At 40.0% G+C, this 23,864-nt stretch overlaps 4 protein-coding genes across 5 annotated transcripts; 2 read left to right on the forward strand and 2 right to left on the reverse strand.

Moving 5' to 3' along the window:
* The first annotated feature begins 257 nt into the window (after positions 1-257).
* On the forward strand, positions 258-3,568 carry chmp3 (charged multivesicular body protein 3). Of its 2 annotated transcripts, none has more exons than XM_071527760.1 (6): positions 258-429; positions 946-1,006; positions 1,414-1,523; positions 1,868-1,948; positions 2,192-2,306; positions 2,508-3,568. In XM_071527760.1, the coding sequence occupies exons 1-6, from the start codon at positions 385-387 to the stop codon at positions 2,645-2,647; spliced, it is 552 nt and encodes a 183-aa protein (XP_071383861.1). In that variant the 5' UTR covers positions 258-384; the 3' UTR covers positions 2,648-3,568. The 2 variants fall into 2 exon arrangements, with proteins under 2 accessions (XP_071383861.1, XP_071383860.1); XM_071527759.1 differs by having other exon boundaries at positions 267-429; positions 1,414-1,593; positions 1,827-1,948; positions 2,508-3,567.
* A 1,460-nt stretch (positions 3,569-5,028) lies between these two features.
* On the forward strand, positions 5,029-12,923 carry reep1 (receptor accessory protein 1). Its single transcript, XM_071527761.1, has 8 exons — positions 5,029-5,060; positions 6,858-6,930; positions 7,064-7,140; positions 7,296-7,416; positions 7,835-7,948; positions 8,232-8,394; positions 9,704-9,972; positions 10,643-12,923. The coding sequence occupies exons 1-8, from the start codon at positions 5,029-5,031 to the stop codon at positions 10,712-10,714; spliced, it is 921 nt and encodes a 306-aa protein (XP_071383862.1). The 3' UTR covers positions 10,715-12,923.
* Positions 12,924-13,096: 173 nt separating this feature from the next.
* mrpl35 (mitochondrial ribosomal protein L35) lies at positions 13,097-14,987 on the reverse strand. The gene is made up of 4 exons (XM_071527783.1): positions 14,935-14,987; positions 14,418-14,574; positions 13,908-14,052; positions 13,097-13,347 (listed from the first exon to the last, which is right to left on the reverse strand). Exons 1-4 carry the CDS (start codon positions 14,963-14,965, stop codon positions 13,159-13,161), a joined length of 522 nt encoding a protein of 173 aa, XP_071383884.1. The 5' UTR covers positions 14,966-14,987; the 3' UTR covers positions 13,097-13,158.
* Positions 14,988-15,729: 742 nt separating this feature from the next.
* Positions 15,730-23,619, reverse strand: LOC139650966 (cysteine repeat modular protein 1). Its single transcript, XM_071527782.1, has 9 exons — positions 23,449-23,619; positions 21,995-22,168; positions 21,065-21,203; positions 20,845-20,933; positions 20,187-20,250; positions 18,566-18,654; positions 18,266-18,378; positions 18,025-18,181; positions 15,730-16,534 (listed from the first exon to the last, which is right to left on the reverse strand). Exons 1-9 carry the CDS (start codon positions 23,495-23,497, stop codon positions 16,377-16,379), a joined length of 1,032 nt encoding a protein of 343 aa, XP_071383883.1. The 5' UTR covers positions 23,498-23,619; the 3' UTR covers positions 15,730-16,376.
* Between the last annotated feature and the right edge of the window lie 245 nt (positions 23,620-23,864).

Consider the following 23,864-nt stretch of genomic DNA (forward strand, 5'->3'; position numbering starts at 1 on the left):
TACTTGTCAGAAGTTTGGCCAGCGATATTTCTCTCCATGTCATCCTATTATAATGACTGACTTATGTGTTGAAGGCCTAGGTTACTAAATAAGGGAATTTAGTAAACCTTGTAAGTTGGTGATTCCTCTCACTTTGTGGTGTCCAAATTCCAACTAGCTGTGATAACGCACCCAGCTTTGCCCTTTTCTACCACTGTTTGCGGATCTAGTAGCCAGGCTGTCTTTTGGATGCTTGTCAAAGCAGAAGGAAAGGGGGAAGGAGGGATATGTGTGGTAGTATTCGGACTGGGCCTGGGCCGTGAAACGCTGGAACAGGAAGTGGCATTTGAACAAGCTAGGTAGTTAGTTAGGTAGGCTAGCTAGGAATTTAACGCAGAAGTTACAATGGGGCTGTTCGGGAGATCAAGCGAGAAACCGCCGAAAGACCTGGTGAGTGCAGGATGCTGAACACCAGAAATGTCGTTGGGAGTTTAGTCTTTTATATAGAGAAGCTGCGTAAGAATGTGATGGTGCCGCTAGCTAGCCTAGCTAGCAGTCAGTCCAGCTAACTGTTGCTGCTCCTATCTTCATAGCTACTCTAGCTTACTTTAGATGAACAATCCTTATGACATTAGCTAGCTAACGTTAACCTGTATTACTTTACAATACGTGTTTGTCTTTGCTTATTCTCTATATGCGTCGCTGTGTTTCAACAACCGATCACTGTTAGACAGTTAGCTAGTTAGCACACAAGCTAACACAAGTCAGCTGTCAGTCGCACGGATGTAAACAAACTCTGATTTTGTTGGCTTCAGCAGAGATCATGATCTGTTCAGGCGTATATACATTTCTTTAGTCTAATGTAACATGTATATTAAAGTTCCCATTAGAAACCATACAATGTCAACGTAACATATACGCAATTTGTGAAAAAAAAAACCCAAACATAATTCTTTATAATTTCAGATCAATGAATGGTCCCTTAAAATCAGGAAGGAAATGAGAGTGATTGACAGACAAATTCGAGGTGAGATGTTTGTTACTGTAGACAACACTTCTAAATGTGTTAAAATGAAATCCTATTATCAATTTAGTCTCATATTAAGTGTTAAATGTCTTAATTTTCTGAAATCAAGTGAACAAACCTGCAAGTGGGGTGAGAAAATCCGATTTGTGTCAAGTGGAATATCTTGAAACAAAACAGAAAAAGGCAGATCACTTCACCAGTATGAAGAAATTACACTTGGTTCAAGAAGATTCTTGAAACAAGTGAATTTTCTCACTCATTTGCAGATTTTTTGCTGGCTTGTTAAGATGGATACTTTTGTATTTGTATTTATATTTTAATACACAACATAGTCTATGACTTAATATTAGTTGGTTATATTTGGTCTTGTGTAGTAAAATGTAATGACATGCTGTTTTGTTTCTCAGACATTCAGAGGGAAGAAGAAAAAGTCAAACGATCCATTAAAGACGCTGCTAAAAAGGGCCAGAGGGACGTGTGTGTGATTCTTGCAAAGGAGCTGATTCAGTCAAGACAGGCGATCAGCAAACTTTACGCTTCCAAAGCCCACATGAACTCTGTACTACTCAGCATGAAGAATCAGCTTTGTGAGTGTGTGAAGGCCGCAACTGGGTCATTAGATCGGGGCAAATGGCTTTATTGCATTACAACAGAAATAGGTTTATTGTCATTATTAGGCTACTTTGCTCTATTATGTACTGAGCTCCGGCATTTGCATGGGTGCTCATCTTAGCTTTTTCGGTGTTTAAACTATAATGGATCTCAACTCAATTTGTTTCGATCCAATGTCAGTAAAGTGATGGTGTTTGTGTGTTTGTAGCTGTATTACGTGTCGCTGGGGCCCTTCAGAAGAGCACAGAGGTCATGAAAGCCATGCAGAGCCTAGTCAAAATACCTGAGATCCAGGCCACCATGAGGGACCTATCAAAGGAGATGATGAAGGTCAGCACTGTCTCCCATAAACTGGCTCCCATTTACACCCAAGCAACTACAAGGAATGAAATACTCATTGATGTTCATTGCCCTAGTTCCAGATCACCAGCTACCATTATATCTCTTGAAATAAACGTAGATACTTCATGTCATTGTGCACACTTTTGTGACTTTTTACAACTATATATTAGGAATTGTACAATAAATTACCTATTTAGCACAGTTTGTGTGTTGTACCTATTCGTGTCTCAGGCTGGCATCATTGAGGAAATGCTGGAAGACACTTTTGAAAGCATGGAGGATGGAGAGGAGATGGAGGAGGCGGCAGAGGAGGAGGTTGACAAGATCCTCTTCGAGATCACAGCAGGTGAAGAGACTCTTAAACTCTTTCACAACGACCAGGAATTAATAGTTATATATTATTAAAGTGGTAGTATACACATGTCTGTTTTGTTGTGGTTTTGGTTTCTAGCTCTTAAAAGCAGCATGTTGAAATACTATGAATTTCCACTGAATTATTCCACATATTATTTATACCTCCTATTTCATGGTTGTTTTGCTATGTTAGGTGCCCTTGGCAAAGCGCCCAGCAAAGTCACAGACGCCCTGCCTGAACCGGAGCCCGCTGGAGCCACTGCAGCTTCGGAGGATGAGTCAGAGGAAGACATTGAAGAGATGCAGTCGAGATTGGCGGCTCTGAGGAGCTAAAGTGGTCTCTTCTCTTCTGTCAAAGCCAATAATGGACAATTTTGGTGTAGGGTCTACAGTACCGAGCATCCCCTCTGCTTCATTACAGTTTTTACACATAATCGTTTTGGGTTAGCTTTGTGCTAAGACAGTTATGGGTTTAAAAAAAAAAAGTTTTTTGGAATGTTTGGTCTAGTCAGCCTGAACAAAAGGTTGTCTTGATTTGTTTTGTTTATTTTTTCTTTTTTTTTTATCAGGGGTAAGCCCAGGTAAGTCTTGATATTATCCAAAGTAAAACACAAGATATAAGGCAGTTGTATGTTATGTAAGTATGAAAAGCCTGCTGTGCCTACAGTGCTTCATCATATTCTTCTTCTGTCCTAAATTGTGAACCTGTGTTGGAGGTAGTTGGGTATATATTGTTCTAAACAAGAGATGGAACAGTCGTTCATGGGACCCACCCTGCACATAAATGTTCAATGCAATTCACACTCCAGATCACTAATCAGAACTAGGGCTAATCTGTTCTACTAAACATCTGTAGCAACATTAAACAGCGATTCTGTTAAAGTCTATATTATCCAAAACACTAGAGGTAAGGGGTGGAGTTTTCTCTTTTGGTCGTTACTCTTCTGTACAGTCAAAATGTATCTATATTATACGTGGTCCTATGTGTATACCAGTAGGCTTGTCAGAAAAATGCACGCATACTGCTCTAACCGATTTTGTACATTAAGGTTCAGCCTGTTAAACATTTGGCTCGGCATCACAGTGATTTCCTTCTGCTACATTTCAGCAAGATAGCTACAGGGGAAATGAAATAGTCGGTTACTGCAGAACCTGTGTGTTGTGGAATTATCGTGTGTATACTTTTCTATGTGGGTGGGGAAAATATGGAAATAAACTTTTAAGAACAAAGATGACAATTGCCAATGCAAAGGATGTATTGTAACTGTCCCTGATGCCATAAACTTGGGTGGTTGGGTTCTTGTGCATGAATTAATTAAACGCAGCTATATTATTAGAGTAAACCAGGGGAATTAGGCCCACAACATTTCCAGAAGGCTCAACAGTAAGTTTCCCCGCTCCAGTATTGATCACACGCACACAAACCTACATTCGGCCCTTCAGCATCACAATAAGCACTAATTGTTAGACTTTACACCCTCAGTCTCATCAGGAATAAGCCGCTCGGACAGTGGAGCCTGCTGGCAGGCAACAGCCCACTCAGCAGTTCAGAAACTGTACTGTACCAACAATCTGATGCTGTTGAGACAAACACCCATCCTGGCAGGTGAAACGGTCTGCTCAGCAGTTCTGAAACCAAACTGTATCGACAGTAAAGGGTTAAATGTCTAAGACTTTAACCGTTTTAACCACAGTTCAGAGGTTGCATTGTACCAGTAATCAGAGAGAGGGCTCAGAAACAAAGGTGAATTATTAATTACTGTCCCTTTTTATCTTTTACCTGTGAGATGCAGGAAGGGAGGAGCAGAGTTTGAAAGCATTTCACTCTCTCAGTCTGAGGTGGTGCGTTTAGGGTCCTCCTCTGTTTTGGAGCTTTCCCCTTGGTTTTAAAGTGGACAAAGGATTAGATTTCTACCAGCCACAGCCCTCCCTCAGCAGCTTTTGTTGTACTGTAACAAAACCCTGACTCTGTTCTGTGGCTGGAGTATGTAGGCTAGAGGCTGGGCTAATGGTACAGGTCTTTTGGCCTAGAAATCTCTAGGCCAAGCAAAATGTTACTCCTGAGCATTTTTTATCCAGTTTTCAGCAGGTGTTCTCTGTTTTTCTGCCCCCTAACTAGGGATGTAGTGGAGGGTAACGTTAACTTATTTCGGCTGACATTAATCTATATGGTGTAAATTCAGTGTATAGATCATAGTAGATAGTATCAAACTGGAAGTTATATGAGGATAGCTTCTTTTAAGGGGTAAAAAGCACAAATTAATACTTTTCTGAGAATATAATTGATTTCTGTTTATACTGGCAGTTGTTTGTTATGATGATCACCAAATGGAGATCACAGTCACACCACCTTTTGATTTACCACTACATCACTACCCTTAACCTACACTGTCACTCCTTTAACTGTTCACTCTGGGCTATTTCGCTCATTGCCTTCTATTTGGTATAAACTCCTAACAAAAAGTAAATCTGACGCAAGCCAGGGAGTCACAGTTTTAGCCAACCTGCATGCTGCATATCTGCACGTTTTTGGAAGCCACTGTTTTCCATGCAAGGCAACTGCTGCCATCTATGGATGAGGGCTATAGCTTGTTCACTGTTTATCCCGCATCACGTTGCTGCCTGTGTGCGTCCGGACGCTGCCGCCTGACGCGCCTGTCATCTGGAAGAAACTCCTCCCCGCAGACAGCGCGTCCTGTCGCCTTCCCAGCGCAATGGTCTCCTGGATTATCTCTAGACTTGTGGTGTAAGTATTTAAAAAAAAATCATATTCTTTACTTTCTGTGATATAGCAGAGGAATGACAAAATAGCGTTTCCAGGTTATTGTGCGTTTTTTGAGCCGCTCACTGACCAGGTGCACGAGCAGCCCGCTGTATAAGATCCCCGATTTAGGTCTTATTTCTAAGCAGAATCAGCCGTGGATTGGGAGGGGGTGAGGGGGCGAGCTGCTCTGTCATTTTGACTGAAATGCAGTCCAATTTCAACAGGATGGTACTTTGCCATTTCAGCAGGAATGCAGTAGCTGGGCCTGTAGACCTACAGTATTTCTAAATGGACTGGCAGGGTTCAGTAGCCTGACAGTCTTTGTGTTTACCAAGTGCCTTTTTCATTCTAGACAAAGAGGTGACGTGATTGGCCAGATTATGTATATTACTCATAAGGGGGATAATGTGAGACACAGCTAGGCTATGTTAGAATTAAGCGGCGTCCTTTACTGCCAGAAACCGCGAATCCCACTCATTGGCGAGGTGACGGAATTAGCCGGAGCGGCTGTGAGTGGAGCTGTTCTGTGTTGATGTCCTGTATTGGGAAAACAAAAGGGATGGGTCAGCCTTCTCAGGTTACAATGCAAGTGTTACTCATGATCCTAAGACTTGTGTGCCTATATGCCCATAGAATTAGGAATTTACCCAAAATGAAACAATGGGATCCCATTTATGACTCTATTGACCATTTTTACCAGCACAAAATATGAGTCAGCGCCATTACAGTCGGTGTGGAGCAGACCAATAGCAGATCCAAACCTCAAAATAGTGAGCCAATTAAATTTAGATTACAATATCCTGTTACATAGATGGGTTGTCTTGGAATTCGTTGCGATACCCCTGCAACCTTTACATGCATGCTGTCATTTGGGATGTCCAGTCTCGAACAGGAACATTTGCTTCACCTAGACCTGATATATTTATTCTGAGTGTCCTTGTGTCTCTAAACTCTATAATAGCACAGTTATCTACAGGCCAGGCCAGCCTGGTGCAACATTATGTAGGTCAGTAATTTGATCAGGTCACACTCAGCTGTTGCCTGGCTGTGGCACTTCAAGAAGGTCCCGTCCGCGACTGTATAGTCAGCAGCACAGGTGTCTGCACAGGAATAGAAAATTCTAGAATAGATAAATAAATAAATGAAAACGTATATGTGGGATAATTTTAGCTCCGGACAAGTTAAACTGGCTTAGCCAAATCAGCCCTGCCGTGCGTAAAAGTCTGACTTTAGGCATGCTTTGATTTGATAGTTTTTCTAGAAGGTAGAGGCTGTTGTACATTTTCTGATGTGTCATGTTCTGACCTGTCGACCTTTCTCACCTCATCTCCATTCCCATCATGTAGACTACATCTCAGAGAAAAATATATGTATTGACTATTGACATATATAGAAACCACCACATGTATAAAAAAGCTTGGATCCTTTAACCACAAATATGTCCAATATGGAGTATGACAATACTATAAAAATCCACATTCATAGATTGTCTGCATACATTTACATGGATTTACATACATGGTACACAAATGCATTTGACTGTTTTTAAATGTATCTTATCCCAGCACATATTATCCAAGAGTATGATTTGAAATATTGGCTTATCCCATGATGCATTATACATACTGTACATATATTTACTTACATTTTGAAATAGCTTACTAGGATATATTTTTATTCCTAAATAGATTTATTTATGTTTTGAAATATATGTCAGACTCTGTGGTGTATATTGTTTTGCTCATGGGGTTGATGGACACATTTTTCTTTGTCTTCTAGACTTGTGTTTGGCACACTATATCCTGCATACTCATCCTATAAAGCTGTGAAGTCAAAAGATGTGAAAGAATATGTAAGTACATTGTTTTTACACAGCATGTCATTTACAGTGACGTAGTGATATAAGGACACGACCTCTGCTCCACATAGATATGATTGTACAAGGTGTAATGTAATTATCTTTCACTGTTCACTTCCATTTTCAGGTGAAATGGATGATGTACTGGATAATATTTGCCATGTTCACCACAGTGGAAGTATTTACAGATATGTTTCTTTGTTGGTAAGTGATTTTTTCCGTTGTGTAAGTGAAATACAGTTCTTTGTTGGAAAATGGATTCCTTCTTGATTGTTGGTGAACATGGGGAAACTTAACATGTGACCTGCCATGAAGGTTTGCTTCAGTAATGTCTCCATCATTGCATGTCTCCACTGCAGGGTTCCTTTCTACTATGAGCTGAAGATAGCCTTTGTGGTGTGGCTGCTGTCTCCTTACACTAAAGGCTCCAGCGTGCTATACAGGAAGTTTGTTCATCCCACACTTTCCTCAAAAGAGAAGGTGAAACCCCTTTCCTTTGTCTCATCTTCCTCTTCCTCCTCTGGTGAAAATAGTAAACCTAGGCTGTAAGTTAGTTTGTGTGTTAGAATTCAAACATTAGTTTTACATGTAATCAGCCATCTAGAGGACAGAGGGGCCTTTCTGCCAAGTTTCTCCTTGTTGAAGATGTTTAGGCTGGACAGAAGAAAGGAAGTGTCATAGTATTCCCCATGTCTCCTTTCCTTTTTCCTTTATATCTGGGTCAGGAAACGCGTCAGAGAGTCCGCTGGAGTTCAGCAAACACAGAATCAGTTGAAAGATAAAGCAGTACTGTCAGAAACACCTGTTAATATGTCCAGATTTTCACATGCGAATATTAGAGATAACAGAGAATATTAACATGTTTGTTTTTGTGTTTTTTTGGTCCTTTGGTATCCAGGACATTGATGACTATCTCTGCCAAGCCAAGGACAAAAGCTATGACACCCTGGTGCATTTTGGGAGGAAAGGGCTGAATGTTGCAGCCACAGCTGCCGTCATGGCTGCAACAAAGGTACTGCTGACTCTGAATATTTGATTTGTACTGACCTGGGGGTATGGTAGGGTGTTTTTTTGCCATTCACATAGTAAAGAAGGCCTGTTGAATAGAGCGGCTCGTCTTTGTGGAGTATGAGCAGGATCCAGGACCGGAATGTTGATATTTTTCACACAGTCAAGCTAAGAATGAAAGAAAAATCTATTTCTACCTCCTAATCACCATCCATGCCCTAATTGTCCCACATGTTGCTCTCTCTGATACTGACACTAATATGAATACCTGGTGTTTCTCGTTCTAGAGCCAAGGCGTCCTGTCAGACAGACTGAGAAGTTTCAGCATGCAGGATCTGTCTTCCTACCAGTCTGACCCCTCCAGCCCCGGCTCTGTCACCACCCAGCCTGCAGCAGCACAGCACCGGGCCCGGCCCATGATGCGCAGCAAGTCAGAGAGCTACAGCAAGGGTGAGAAGACTGTACCAGCATTCAAAGGTAAAAAACGTAAAAGCCACAAGAGATCAACGTGTTAAGCATACAAGGATATAGTGTTATGAAGCTGTATTAAAGTGCTGTACTGTTTTTGAGAATATATCAGGATGCATTACATTGCTTTGATAATATGGCACATTGATAAAAAGCGGTAACATGCAGATGGTTCACCAAGCATATTAGCTACAATGCCTGAGCATCAGCATAGCGGGTCTGCACTGCAGTAACAGCGCCCGTCTCGTCAGTGTAACGCACATTATCGTACAGTTTTCTGTCTTCCTGTTCAAGTTTGTTTAAGCCTGCAGATATTGTTCAGTGCCTTCGCTTTCCTGAGTCGCCCCTAACCTCAGATCAGCCTTCCTGTTTGGAACAGGTTGGGCCCCGCCGGGCTGCCAGCCCAACCCTCCTGTCAAAAATACACATGATGTAGCTTGTGTCATTTTCCACAGTTTCATTCCAAGAGGAAATAATTATTGTTTGTTTTACTGTGTTGTCATAAAATTATTGTTTCAGGTTGAGATTATGCCTTTGCAGTTCAAATATTAGTCAAGGCACTTAAAAGCTATGAAATCTCAAATGTGGCAAAATGCTTTGCATCAAGCTTTGTAAACTGAATTACTCACATGTGCACTAATTGTTGACACGACAGCTATTTTACATGTTATACATATTTTATATTTTACATTTTGATAGAAATATCTGTAAACCTGAGCTATAACTAACCTTTTTATTTAACAAGGAATCCTGGTGATTGAGTAAATATTTCTGTGAATATATGTGGTGAGTATATTCTCCACATAGATACTCTTTATTAATGATTTCTCAATTCTCAGTAACTAAAGGATACCGTAATACTAAGGCCATTTTCAAAGGCCATTTGAACAGTGTTGTCAAATGTTTGTTTTGGGTTTCTGCTGTCAGTTGTCATGCCATTATTATACATGAGATGGAAATTGACTTGAGTGGACACACTGAAAAACAAAATAGCACAGAGGAGCCCTAGTAGGACTAGGCTTGTTAGGCTTGTTAGGCTCATTTGTCTGTGGCTGGGATGTTTCCTTGTTTCATTCTAACCTGAAATTCCTACTCAAATGGTCTCTGCTCTGTGCAGTAAATAAGCCTTAATGATATGAACTTTCATAAGCACCACAGACTAAAATTAGTTTTGAAATCAGTAATTACAGTAAAATATCTGGCTGCTGCTTCCAATTTAGTAGACCAGAGACAGGATTTCTGTATGCAAGCCTGTTGTTCACTCCTCCCACCGTCCTTCTCCACGGTGCAGGGCAGGATTTTGACATGACTGAATATGAGGTGTTGGGTTTGGACCACTGGGACGCCAAGGAGTTGCTGTCCCAGACTCTCTTGTCTTCTGAGCCTACACCCTTTTCACTGACACCTCAGTCCTCTCCACCCTCCACTCCTTCTCCACCCTCCACTCCTTCTCCACCCCCCACTCCTCCAACTCCAGAGCAGCCTGAGGAGGTGAGGGGAGGGGTGCAGACAGCATCGAGCTCGCCGCAGCTCAGGCTGAGTAAGAGGAAGGCTCCTGAGGTACTGCCTTGTAAACATGGCTGCTCAGCTGCTGCCTGGCGCTAACTGCCCCTTGAGAGTGGCGATTAACTCACTGATTCACTAATTTTTTACTGCAGTGTATCTAAATGAATCATCACGGGCCAAGACCCTTATCGCTGAGGAAAGTTTTCTCATCTGGCTGCTAATAGGATCTCTACACTGATGAGGCTGAATCATGCATTGGTTTCAGTGGAATGGAAATGTAGTGCAAATGAATGTGTGCTTTTGGTTTGGGCCCGTCTTGTGTGATTGCAGTGGCTCACGTGTTTGGAAATGAGGAATGAGAAAAGGCCAAACACACCCAATGACAGCGAGGTGGATAAATGGACACGGATTGCTTTCCATTGTATTTCACGAGTGATGTGACCTTTACTTTTGGTGCCAAATTCAAATTAAGGGACTCCATTAAATCAGAACACAGTCCCTGGAATAACCAGAAATTAAATTCCAGGACTGTGTTCTCTGCCAAGATTTTCATTCATAAATTTCCAAATCTAAACGTAAATTTGTTCGGCATGTTGATGGACGACCGAATGAACAAGCAGAGTTTGAACAGTGTGTGATTTCCTCCACATTAATGATGGCTATTAGCTGACTAAACTCCATCTCCCTTTCTCCTTTTATCTCCCTCCATCGCTCCTCTGCACAGCCTCCTCCTAGAGTCTTAAGGCCTCTCACAAGATCCAGGAGTGCCCTTTCTTCACACAATGAAGCCATGTGAAACTGTGTCCTCAAGACTACTTCAGCTGCCTTTCGCTGCAAGGAAAAGAAGATAGATTAAAATACTGTATGGCCAAAAGCTACATGTTTAAAGCAGCCTTGTTTTGGAATAAGGTGTAACCAAAGTGACTTATGACCCCTCTATATTTAGTATATAGCTTGTGGCTCATGGTAAGAAAAATAAGGTTTGTGACACTAAGGTAGGACACGAGAGTGAATGGGTTCCATGCTGACAGACATTTTGAGTTTGCGGGTTATTGAATATGTTTTGTATTTATGTACAGTTTGTGTGTTTATCATTTTACTGATTTGATTGTTTTTATATCAGGTTTGGGGAGATAAGTGCATGTGTGTCTTCCCAGTCATTAGTCCCCAGTTTATTAAACAGAATGTATTGTCACTGAATATTACGGCTGGCATTGTGAGTGACACCGTGAGTGACCGTTTGAGAATGTGTTACAAGCCAAGGATCAAAAGGAAAGGCGCGGCTGTTTTCTAACCCCTACTAACTTTGGTTTGTCTGAGCCGATGCAATCTGCACTGATGAATTATCACAACAAGGTATTACAAAATCAGTTGGGTAATGACCCCAGAACATATTCTGATAAGGCTTCCTTTTTAGTAATGGATAATGTCAGATAGCAGTGGCATACTATATTCTGTTCTTTACCTCTGCATAAAAGCCTTAAAGAAAGAGAGGAGAACATCAAAATATAAGATATCTCCCCAGGTGGCCATAAGTATTACTAACACAACTATGTTCTCTTTTTTAGAACTTTTTGCACTATGTTTAAAATTACAATTACTGCCCTCAATACTCAGAAATGGCCAAAAACTATAGTTAATCATCACAAAGTTCTAGCTGAATATGATCACCAATGATTTAAGCTCATTATTGTTTATTTCTTCTGTGATAAGGAAATAATTACTTGTGTAACAGGTAATAACATTTTTATCACACATAAAAGAAATAAGATACTATACCACCAAAAGTTTTCTCAGTGGAGCAGACTGTTTTGACAATCTACTGTCCGATTCTATTTAGTTTCACAGCACGTCAAACTGTCATTTATATGACGTTATGGAAAAGATTTGTGTTGCTTGTGCAATTTAAGGCCAATATATTAGGAATACATCACTTTCAGCTGAAGCAGCACACAGAAACAGGCTCAGTCAGTTAAGTAGATATATAAACATAGTTATTTTTTCATGTTTTAAATCACTGTGTAATATTCTGCTGTTAACTGAGCAACTCTAGGTTCTAACCTTCTACTTGCTTCTTCTGTTTTTTTATGAATATAAGTGAGTAAACGTATTGGTTTGCAGGTTTACAATCTTTCATCTGGGCTGTTATGGTTGGGGAAGTGTTTGTCAGTAGCACGAGGGGATACACTTGTGTCTTTGTATGTTTTCATCCTGTACTTTATTCACTGAGCCTGAATCTTGGTCAACATTTTTACACAATGTATCACTGTGGTTATTGATGGTTGGAATTTGAGCGGCAAAAATTTCACTGACTGTATCATTTACAGTGGTTTGAAGTTTGAAACAAAAGCTTCTCAGGTACAATTGTTCTGTTTACACGTCATTCACTCTGATGTTGTAGATACACTTGTTATGCACATGAAATGTCCTTATGGGTAAATGGTAAAAAAATGAAACAGGACAATTCTGGCCTGTGATGAAGATCTGAAATCTGTGTTGCAGCATTAGTGGTTTCAGTGTTAGTATTGGAAGTGATTTCCTTCTATTAGAAAAACATACAAACTGAGAAAAATACAACAAATATGTTGTTGCTAAGTAGCAGATTTGTATACTTGTATGTAGATTGATAAACTCATCATTGCATGATGTTTGTTATTAGTATGAAAATGGTTTTCTTAAGTGATTTTGTGTGAAGCTGATGCCTTGCTGATAAACACTGAATTCATTTGTCAGTCATTTTCAAGTGCTTTGCTGAAAGAACAGAAAATGTTATATTGACTCTTTCAGTTGGCCATTCATCTGTATGAGGAACAAGTCTTATTTACCGATAAACTAGCCACTTTCACTTTATCGATGAAGAAATACCACTTTACTAAGTTATGCTGAAATTTTTTGTTCTGGCAGGCCAGAATCTCTAAATACTTAAATCTTCAACTTGATTGTGAATTATAAGACTAAAGGAGTGATGTGATGACATGACGGTTTATGGCTATCAATTTATCTTTACACTCAGTTAATTACTTCTGTTGGTGAATTGACATACAGCCATTAAATATGAAGCAAAACTTTGACACGGCTTGTGTGTTTCAATCTCTTATTTTAAAGAGCAGCTAAAAGCATGACACGTTAAAAAGAAATTTGAGCTCAGCATAAAGAGACATACAGCAAAATCATTTCAGAGACATGACTTTATTACATGATATTCAAACACAAACAAAAATACCATACGTTTATCAGTAATTACAGTTTGAGGTTGACCCGATCGTGGTACTTCTGGTATGGATCGTCGAGGTACCAGTTCCTCCTTTTCCAGAAGGAAGTTGTCATTTTATCCAAAAGCTTGCACTGTGTTTTGTTACAAAACACATGCTCCCTCAGCCGCTTCCGTCTGGCAGGCATCTTCTTCCACAGCTTCTTCTTGTATCCGGCCTGTTCACAGACAGAAAGACGTAACAGTCAGATCGCTGCTATGCGGAATGGAATATAGCTTTTCAACAACAACCTCAACATGGATATACTGCATTTAATAGGGCTGTGCAAAAAAATTGACACAGCTGAGTATTGCAATATTTTTTCCATGATACTGAATCGATTTTCCAGCCCCTCGTATCGATACATTAAAAAAAATTATGCATGTTTTAAACAGATTTAAAATGTCCTTAAATTTCCCTCAAATCCCTTTGAATTAAATAGTTCTGACTCAATTTGTCCGCTGAGTTATCAATATAATGTGATGTACATATTAGACTACCCAGGTGGTACACAGCAAGTTGTATTTTCAGCTCTATTTTTAAATTTTCAGTAAATTATGTAGAGTACTGCAATGAATCACAATATGTATCGTATCGCAATGTATCATGATACAATTGTATCATGACCCATGTATTGTGATACGTATCGTATCGTGAGGTCCTTGCCAATACCCAGCTTTAGCATTTAATGTGTCATTTTGGCATTCCCAGTTACCCCAATGAGTAAAAGCTTTGTACCTTGCGTCTGACCCAGAGGCCGCAGTGCAGCCTCAAGAACCGTTCTGGCACAGATTTCACCGTCTTCCTCTTCCCCTTCTTCAGACTGTAGTACGTCAGGTTTCTGCTGGGCTGCTGCATCAGGCTGGGAATAAGTGCCGACACTCTGCAACACAACAAATTAGAAAAGTAAATTAAGGCACAATATTTGTTACCTAAATAATAAAGATTTTAATTAATCAATCCTAATCAAAAAGGTGATTATTACACATTATAACACTTTATTTGGATAGTCCAATGTTAATACTCAACCATCAGGTGACAAAAAGTAGATGTTGTACAAAGTTACTGACTTATTGCTGCATCTCTACAGACTATGTAACCCAACCCTGACTTTATCTTAATCCTAACCCCATTTTAGCCCTAACCCCGCTCTGACCTTTTTCCTAACCCTGGGTGTTAGAGATAGCGTGTGGCTCAATGACAACATCTTATGGTAAACACATGAGATGCATCCCCCCTGGCCTTTACCGTTGCAGGATGCCGTGTTGTGGTGTCGGACATATGTTAGCGGACAGAGAGGCCCATCCCGGGGCAGCAGCGGCTCTCTGGAGCGGGAGACGACCGAAGGAGGAGAACTGACAGATCCTCGGTGCTCTGGAGCAGAGGAGCAGCGGCCTCAGCAGCCCTGCGACACACAGCGACAACAGCAAAACATCATTTTAACACAGAAGTTCACCTCCAACCAAGATACGACTCTGTGTTAGCAATGGAGTCACAGGAAAGGGGATAACACATGCATATAATGCCGAGTTCACGTTCCCATATTATCTAAGATAATAGAGAAGTTCTTCATGGTTGTTAATATCGCGGCTGGAGGAAAGGGCATATTTAGCGAGGTCGCTTTAGCATGGCGAGATAAAGACAGCCACACGCACGGCTTCATAGTTTGGCCATTTCACTATATTACAACTGTCAACATGGATAAAATATTGAACGTCTATGAAAAGAAGAGAGCGAAAATATACAAATATCAAGCTATACACACCGGGGACCTTCCTCGCCAAGGCGGCCGCCATGTTGGTTCGCGTACGCCACTGTACTACGGAGCGCCGTTAGGACAATCAGTACACGATCGCGATTGTGTAGGAGCTATGGTGGCGGCGTCTTCAGTGAATAGAACAAACTTATTTTGCCTATCTAACTAATTCCTTCAAATCTGCTGTTTTGGGAGTCCATCTACCTGGAATGACATTATAATGCTATAGCTGGCAGTGATTTACTACTGGTGGCTGGCAAAGTTATCATTTCCTCCATTAGGTCCCTCTACAATCTGATGTTAACAAGGAGACACTATCCCCTCAGACAATTCAAAAGGAAACATTGAGAAGCCTATAAATCATCATTACTTACCTCAGTCAGGGTTGCCCACTCTGCCAAGGAGAATTAACTTGATTTAATCCCTCCTGCTCTTACTTAAGCCAAATATTCATAGAGATAAAAACAAGTTTGCATTCCTAGTTACAAGTGATAAAAATACACAATACAAATTTGACGTCCAAGGCACTCTGAGTAAAAAGTTACATTTCCACTATTTTTCACTTCATTGGATATCATTTTTTTTATGACTGACAAGGCAACCGAGTTCATCTCCCTATGACTATTGCATGTTTTAAGACTGCCTTAATACTTTGACAGAGAGCCAATGAAGCATTCCTATGTCCTGTGTGTCAGGTTTTTATTTGTAAGGTCTGAAATTGAATTTAAAACCCTGTTGAACTTTAACTGTAGTCTGTATTGCAATTCATAGTATAAAGCAGTTAGAGGTCAGACCCGAGTTGATCATTTTTATTTGTTTTCCTTTAAAACATACAAATATAATCTTTTTAAATAAGACAGGTGAAAAACATTAAACAGGTATCAATGAAACTATAGACAACACAATGTACCTTAATCAATCAAATGCATAAAAAACACAAGGCACCAACCACAGTTCACAACTTTCTATAACAGAGGAACTACTCTACAAAGCTTAATAGAGGCGCATACCAATCTACCAACATATCAGTGCAAAGTAAATCAACTGCATCAGTAAAAAAGTGCTTTTCACAAGAGGGAGGTATCCACGCATCACCTTTTCAACATCCTAGTGTACCTCTCTTCATCCAGTAACCTAGTTAACAAAAGGAATGTCGTTTCCTAAAGATAGAACAACTGTAACAGTGTCAGTCAACAACAAAACACAAAAGAGTGAACTTCTGCTTGTCGATAATATATTCAAATGTACCAGATAAAAGAGCTGGTGGATTATCAGTAGTCAGAAGGCATCATGTACTAAAATATGACTGTCTAGGATTTTAGAGTCAGTCTTTCTCTATGAGTCCTTTTGTCTACAGTTAAGGCACATATGCAAAAAAAAAAAAGACTTTTTGCTCTGCGTTTTGCTCTGCCCAGCACTTAGGAATACTAAATTGAGGACGATCCTTCGGCTCACCAGCCAGCATACACAGGTTCTGCATCACAGGGAATCCCATAGTATCGACCCTGAGGCCGCTCTTTGCGTAATAATGGCGCTCGAGCGACAGACAGCTCTCCGTCGGCGTCTCTCCTTCGACGCAGTACCAGCAAAATGACAAAGAGCAAGGCCACTGGAAGAGAGAGAGGAATACACCAGAAAACATTGTTGGAAATTAGCATCTACAGTAGGTACCATGATACATGAGGATGATTCTTATTTATCTTCATTATGTCCTTTTTGTGCATGATGTGGTCTGAGTACAAAGACAAAACAAGATAATCTAATCTTGAAATATTGCCAGTGTAATAAAAAGTATTTAAAAATATATATATATATATATTTCCAGTGTGCAAAAAAAAATTGTTTACCATGTTTTATAATGCCAAAAAATACAAGAGGCTCTTACAACACAATGTTGAAATACATGTATTTGAAATATAAAACTTTATACTACTTTAAGTTATTATTAAAACATCAAATTTGTACCGAAATGTTGTAAAATAAAGAATGGGTTGGTGACTAAAAGTATGAAAGCTCTTCCTTAGCCGTGTCAGGTGGACACAGACTGCTGCTACCAGTTACCATGACAAATCTGACCCAGACCGTGTAAAACAGATTACTGCAGAGCAGCAGATCCTCATTCATCTGAACCCTTTGGAATGGGGCTTTTCCAAGCGAATGAAACCTTTGATACATAGAAATATATTAAATTGCCTGAACGATTCTTATTTAAAATATGAAAAGCACATACATGCGTTCAGAAATGCATTATACAGTCACTTTAAGTTTGGAATCAAGAAGGTAATTGCAAATAAACACATCCAATTGAATATATTTCTACATTAGAACTTTTTTTTCTTGTTATGCCTGCTGAGTAGACCAGTTTATTCAGTCTATTCAAGTCTGAGGTTTGGATACAACACAACAATTCATTTGCATTTATATATTTATAAATAAACAACTCAGTATTACCCACTTGCACATACAAAAGATATTTTGTATATCATTCCATTTTTTTGTACATTTTTCACCCACTAATGCTTAGTCAGGGTTGGAAAATAACTTGCTTTCTTGAGCGATGAGACAAGCTTGGTATTTATCAGTTGTTTTGAAGGGAAGGACACAGTGTGCTGGGCTGGTGAGCAGAGTCTAGAGGAAGGATGCTAAGTGCATCCAGGACATTAAACTGCACAGAAAGTGGGCAGAAATATTGTCATCCACAGGCAGCTTTGAACCGTTACTACATCTAACACCCGCAGTTACTACTTACTTTGAAGAAAATGGTTTTGCATGTAATCAGATCATAAAGATCACTGCAGCTTCAAGCTAGCCATCTTTAACGGGAATCAGTCGGAGCAAGCTTAACTGGAAATCCAATGCCTTTAACTTCAATATACAGTACAGTATTAATTAAGTTAATGGATGGCGTTACTGAAGAAGCTCTGAAATACCTGAAAATGACACTGGCCATGTACTTTTATTGAAGTACCTGGATATCTAATTCAGTAATACTTTGATTTTAAAAGAACTTTGAGTGGAAAACGTACCAGATTACTGTTCTATCGGAGTATTTCTACTTAATTAAAGGATTTGTGCACTTCTTCCAGCCTTGTTACTCACCCCCTCCTCCAATGACTAACAGAGCAATAGTGACAGGAGCCAGTTCACAAGTGTCCCCTGCTTTGCGGAAGAAGGTCTCCATGCAGTAGCCTGGTGCTGTGCTGCCCTCTGGACAGAAGGCGTCACTGGGGCACTGGATGGGGTTCACATCTGGACTCTGAAGGGAGGAAATCCTCTATCACCAAACTTACACAGGACATCATTAAAACTCTGATCTGCTGGAAGGGGGAACGGCACTCACAGGACAGTAGTGATTCTCAGGACAGACATCACAGCTCTCCTGGCCCCAGCGGATCTGGAAGAAGCCACTGCTGCAGATTTGACACATAGTCTGACGGGGAGCCTTGTGCATGCCTGTCCAAAACCAAATATCATCTGGATGGATGCATCTCATCCATGCATCCCCTTTTCTATTACCATGGGCTGCAGCACTCATGAAAATGACTAAGCTGGAAAAAGTTGCAAAATTGTGAAACTACTTAGATACTGAATTTGTGAGGATACTTCCTTAGAGCTGTGTAGTTAACATGATGTCAGTTACCTGGCCGACACGGTGTGCACTCTTTAGCAGCAGCCTGGAGAGACTCTGTGCCTCCGGGACAGATCTGACACTGGGCACAGCTGGAGGAGCTGTCAGAGAGACAGACACTTGTTTATGACTGGAAATGGACAAATTACTATGGATGTCATAGCTACCACCACTTTAGGGCATTTTCTCAGCTGTGGTAAAGCGGATTTGGTTTAAAGTTGTTGCAGTTTGTTTCACAGTGATAACAGACAGATGAGCAAACATACTTCAGTCTAGGTGTGTCGCTTTGGCCTTTGGAATTTTGAACCTCAATCAGCAGCTTTAACAAACAGAATGTCATGATTTTGATTTTCACTTTCCATGTACAATATACAGCATTGGCAAAAAATTAATACAAACCGTACTTTACATTATCAAAATTATTAAGACATGCACTATTTCCATCAAACTAAAGGTCAAATATGATGACCACGATGCACACAAAACGCATTTAAATCAAGGACAATAAGGGACATTCTCAGTGAAAAGTAGCCCAACAGGTCACTTAAATGCCGGGATATTGCCTGTATCTAGACCAGCTACAATATTGCCTGTATCTAGACCAGCTACATTCTCACTTCAAACAAATCACTCCAGGGTTCACTTGGACGTAACCCAACATCACCTCTTTCAGGCAGACAAAGGAACTGTTGTTTGGTGTTTACCAAAGTTCAACTTGCATGTTCTTACTCCCTCAAATCTAATCCAAACTATCCCAAACAAAAACCCTGTTTTTTTTTCTTTTCTTTTTTTGTTTGTGTACATGTTTAACTGTTGGTTTTACATGTTTATAAATGTTGAACTCAATAAAAACTAAAGTGAAAAAAAAAAAAAAAATCTAATCCAAACTAATGGGGCGTACCCTCCAGAGCATTGATTCAATTCTTCCAAAAGGGACATGTGTGGCGGCAGCAGAGACAATCACAATGTAAAGGGCTGGTGGTGCAGACATGGAGGAAGCCTCATCACAAACAGCCTTTTTAACAAGAGAAACTCAAATCAACTTTCACTGACATAGCTTGAAATAGTCCTGGATTTAGCCTGCTTTTGACTTAACTGGTGTCACAGGGAATCATTAGAGCGACTCCAGGATTTAATGAGGTCTTAAATGTCCAAGCAGGCAGGTCAAACTTCAGGTTAGAGGCAGAATGGGTTACGACTGCTACAACCCCTTAGCACCAACAGAGGCCAAATAAAGATTAGACCAAGATTTTAATTAACGTGACCCAAGAAAATGTTTTTCCCCAGGCACATTCAGAGTTCGTAGTTCTGTAGTTCTGTAGTTCTGTAGTTCTGTAATCTGTTGTTCATGGATGCCACTGAAATGTTCATGGATACTCCCTGTAAATAAAAGCAGTGACTGTGCAGCTGGCCTACTATGAGTGCTTGTATGTGTGTGTGTGTGTGTGTGTGTGTGTGTTGGCAAACAGGACCATGAGATGGGAGCATGTGATGTTAGATCTTTAGACAAGCGGCTGGGCAAACACAGAGATGGTTATGAAAGTTCCCAGATTTCTGGATCCCCGTACAAACATCAACAGAAACAGAAACAGAAACAGAAACAGAAACAGGGTGATGTTGAAGGACAACTTACTTGCAGAAAGTTCCTTGTGCACATGGATTACATGAAGTGGAATTCTGCTGCGATGAAAAGAAACCTGAAAACAGCATACATAATTTAACTCAACACTTCTGGCCTGTTTTCCTCTCATGCACTCACAACTGGATGATGTGAGCAGGCACTCCAAAGTGTGTTTTTTTTTGTGCTCAAATTTTAAAATAAAAATAAAAATGACCCTAAATGCTATGTTTTTGTCTGGATCATTTTTGTGAGATATGTGAATGTGGCAGCAACTCTAATTATTGTAATTCATTTGCAAGTTCAAGTTCAAGCTCTTTTTACTGGAGAAGGCCTGAATGTATGATTAGTGAATAATTGATTTGACCAGTTTGTTATTAGAGGTTAGATAGGCAGCTAGGGGATATTTGTACCTGAGACACTGGGACAATGCAGAGATAAATTTCACAATACCTTTGCCAATAGTACAGCATAATCTATGCTAGTCTTTGCTCAGCATAAAGTATGATAGAAAAAATTACACATTTAGGAGGAACTGTCTTTAAAATAGTTGAATAATAATAGATGAAGACTACATTTTCTTTGTCTATAAGAATACTACAAATGTTTTGTCTACTGCTGCTGTTGTCTGCATGAATACTGCTATTTTTTGTGTACGGCTAAATAAACAAACCTGCGGAGCAGCTTTTGCAGGTTTCTGCAGCAGTATCATTGCTGAAGGATCCAGGAGGGCAGGACTGACACACAGGGCTTCCAGTGAAACTGCAGGTGTGAATTACACAAGAAACAGACAATCAGTGAACTGATAGTGGAACAGTTCATACCATTAGAGGAAAAAGAAACCCTTGCATTTCTGAATATTAGAGGTGTGCTGGTGGAACTGGTGATCTCACTTAGTGTAGAAGCCCTGGCTGCAGGGCCGACACTGCTGCTGACCGGCCAGCGGCTGGAAGAATCCTCTGGAACACGGCAGACAGGCTCCAGAGAACAGACAGAGCCCCGGGTCGGCACAGCAGGAGCACAGCAGTGTGTCTGAGGAGCAGGATATCACAGTAAACACTGCAACTTATCTACTTGTATAACTAAGATCAAATGAAAATATGCGTGAAATGTTTTTAGATTTCGTCCTTTGGTTGATGTGCAGAGAGAATGAATTTTGGGTGGAAAATGTTATAGGCTATTTTTACTGAACAGTAACTGACAAATTCATCTAAATACATTTTTTAAAGAAGAAGAAGATGATTTATTGTTTGTATTATACAACATCTGTTGCAGACATACATACAAAATTGGCCTACTTGTTCTGAACTTCTATGATACCAAAATACCACCAATACCAAAAAGACTAAATCTAGAGCTGAAACTAAATAAAAACTAAACTAAGACTAAACATTTGTAAAAAAAAAACAAAGCAAAAAAACTAAACTAAAACTACCAAACCTACACTGAAAACTAACTAAACTAAACTTAAAATACTTAAAATTAAAAACTATACAAAGATAAACACTAATTAATTATGCCAAACTATAATAACCCCACTGTGGAAGACCAGAGGAACATTTTTTCAACTTCTATCTTAAATTTTATTGTCCATTCTTACATTTCCAGTCACTACAAGAAGCAACTTCAAGGTTTTTTTCAGTCAGCAGGGACTAGACAAGTATCTAGTAAACAAGAATGACCATCAGCTAGATCCTAAAACATATCAGGATTCAGCTGTGTCTGTGATTGAGTCAGAGAACGACTGCATGTCACACAGAGCGGGACAGATGACAGAGATTCAGCTCATAAAGAGTCAGAGGCAGCGGGATGTCCAGACTCACCGTTGTCATAGTGAGATCCAGGCACACAGGGCTCACAGGTGGAGGTGTTGAGGGCGGAGCAGCCTGGCGACGTGGTGCTGAGGATCATGGGAGTCGCGGTCACATCGGTCACATTCTCACTGACTGTGGTGCTCATCACAGCAGGAGCGAGTGTGGTCTGGCTCACCACCATGCCTGGGAGAGAAAAGTGAAATTTAACAGTGAGTGGAGGACAAAAAACTGGAAACGCAACCATTTCATTTGCCACAGGTCTAAATGTATATAAGTGAATTATTGATTTGACCATATAGCCATCAGCTGACCCACTAAAGAGGTCATGCAAATCTCTCTCTGGCATCTGGGGCATGCTATCTAGTTCCTTCTGATTAACACAGTACAGGAAGCCTAACACACGATTAAATAACACTCCCTCATATACAGGAGGGACACTTCTTCATTCTACTGTAGCTGTGGACATCCTGAATCGTTCACCACAAACTTAAGTATTTCAGTTAAAATTGTCTAACCTCTGAGTGAAAGGGGGGAAACATGTGCAGCCACATCAGCAACACAGAGCCCATATTGTGGTAGTAATCACATTAGCCATGTGCTTAACTGCTTTGTTGAATAAGAGCCATCCTCTTCAAGAAATGCAATTATTCTGAAACGGGGTCATATGATTTCCCAGGTTCAGTCTCCTCTGGGTTGGCACATTTCTCCCTCAAAATCTTAGACATCAGTTAAACTGGAAGAAGGAACTATTGTAATCCTGTAATACATTTTGGAAGGATACAATACAATGTCACAGCAAAAAGTTCCTATATGACTAGTACAGTGATACCATAGGATATAAATTGATAAATAGATACTATCAAGTAAGATAAGGTCAATATTAACTCACACAAACACACTAGAAGTCCATACAGGAATATTATAGTGATTTTTCATTGTAAAAAAATCAAGACTTTGATGCACCTATATACCTATAACCAATTACATACAAACATTAAACTTCATGGGTTAGAAAAAGATTTAGCTTTTTTTATATGGTCGTGATGATTGCTGCTGAAATAAGCTTAACTACAACTACAAGGAAAACAACTGGTGCACTTGCAGAAACCATTTGTCAGTATATATCCAAATGTATTTGATGGCATAATTTTTCCATTCATAACTTATTATACTGTCAACCTGCGCCTGCTCCATATCAAAAAACAAACAAACCACAATACTTGTGATAATGTTCTTATAATACTCTTATCGGGACTTCTAGTGTATCTGTGGCACTCAATGGTGAATTTATGTGAACTTACTGTACTTTATGGTATTTCATGTTATCTCCTATGGTATCCCTATAATATTCCAATAGGGACTTAAAGTTTTGCTGTGACGCGTGTCTAGTGTCCTTCTGAAATGCATTATAGGATTACTGTAGCTCTTTTTCGTAGGGTAAAAGACAGTATATCAGACCTTACCTAGGAGACAAGCGGCGGCTATCACAGGCAAAACTCCCCAACAATCCATCCTCCAGCTATTAGAAATACTACCACCGAACAAGTTTAGAGCATTTCATCCCTGACAAGTGGTGAAGTTGCCTTTGTTTTTACAGAGGTTGTCAGTGAATCATAGCTTGCTTGCTTTTTCGGGTCAGTCTTCTCCTCAGTGTCATATGACAAAATACACATCATGTGATTTTACTTTGGTGGAAAGAACTGAGCAAAATGGGCTGGATCTGGGCAGAATGAATTCATGTTTGTTACACGGAGCAGCCTGTGGGGGCGCTGCTGTTCCCTGTACAGTAACAGTCATAGAGTTAGTGTGTGGATTCATAGATTGGCAAACGTTAAAATCCAATAGTAAACCATTACAATACATATGGAAAAGACCATTG

This window comes from Centroberyx affinis, unplaced genomic scaffold (genome assembly GCF_046629955.1).
Source record: "Centroberyx affinis isolate AG114_WGS23_722 - 3 ecotype Tasmania unplaced genomic scaffold, CSIRO-AGI_Caff_v1 ptg001575l_1, whole genome shotgun sequence".
NCBI lineage: Eukaryota > Metazoa > Chordata > Actinopteri > Beryciformes > Berycidae > Centroberyx > Centroberyx affinis.

Coding starts and splice junctions, on each gene's coding strand:
- chmp3 (XM_071527759.1), top strand. CDS start 385: ATGGGGCTGTTCGGGAGATCAAGCGAGAAACCGCCGAAAGACCTG. Junction 1,594..1,826: donor CAGCATGAAGAATCAGCTTT/GTGAGTGTGTGA, acceptor GTGTGTTTGTAG/CTGTATTACGTGTCGCTGGG. Junction 1,949..2,191: donor TATCAAAGGAGATGATGAAG/GTCAGCACTGTC, acceptor TTCGTGTCTCAG/GCTGGCATCATTGAGGAAAT.
- reep1 (XM_071527761.1), top strand. CDS start 5,029: ATGGTCTCCTGGATTATCTCTAGACTTGTGGT. Junction 7,949..8,231: donor CCGTCATGGCTGCAACAAAG/GTACTGCTGACT, acceptor TTCTCGTTCTAG/AGCCAAGGCGTCCTGTCAGA. Junction 8,395..9,703: donor GTCAGAGAGCTACAGCAAGG/GTGAGAAGACTG, acceptor TCCACGGTGCAG/GGCAGGATTTTGACATGACT.
- mrpl35 (XM_071527783.1), bottom strand. CDS start 14,965: ATGGCGGCCGCCTTGGCGAGGAAGGTCCCCG. Junction 14,575..14,934: donor CTTGGCGAGGAAGGTCCCCG/GTGTGTATAGCT, acceptor TGTGTGTCGCAG/GGCTGCTGAGGCCGCTGCTC. Junction 14,053..14,417: donor CAACACGGCATCCTGCAACG/GTAAAGGCCAGG, acceptor GTTGTGTTGCAG/AGTGTCGGCACTTATTCCCA.
- LOC139650966 (XM_071527782.1), bottom strand. CDS start 23,497: ATGGATTGTTGGGGAGTTTTGCCTGTGATAGCCGCCGCTTGTCTCCTA. Junction 22,169..23,448: donor AGCCGCCGCTTGTCTCCTAG/GTAAGGTCTGAT, acceptor TTTCTCTCCCAG/GCATGGTGGTGAGCCAGACC. Junction 20,934..21,064: donor AGCCAGGGCTTCTACACTAA/GTGAGATCACCA, acceptor TCACACCTGCAG/TTTCACTGGAAGCCCTGTGT.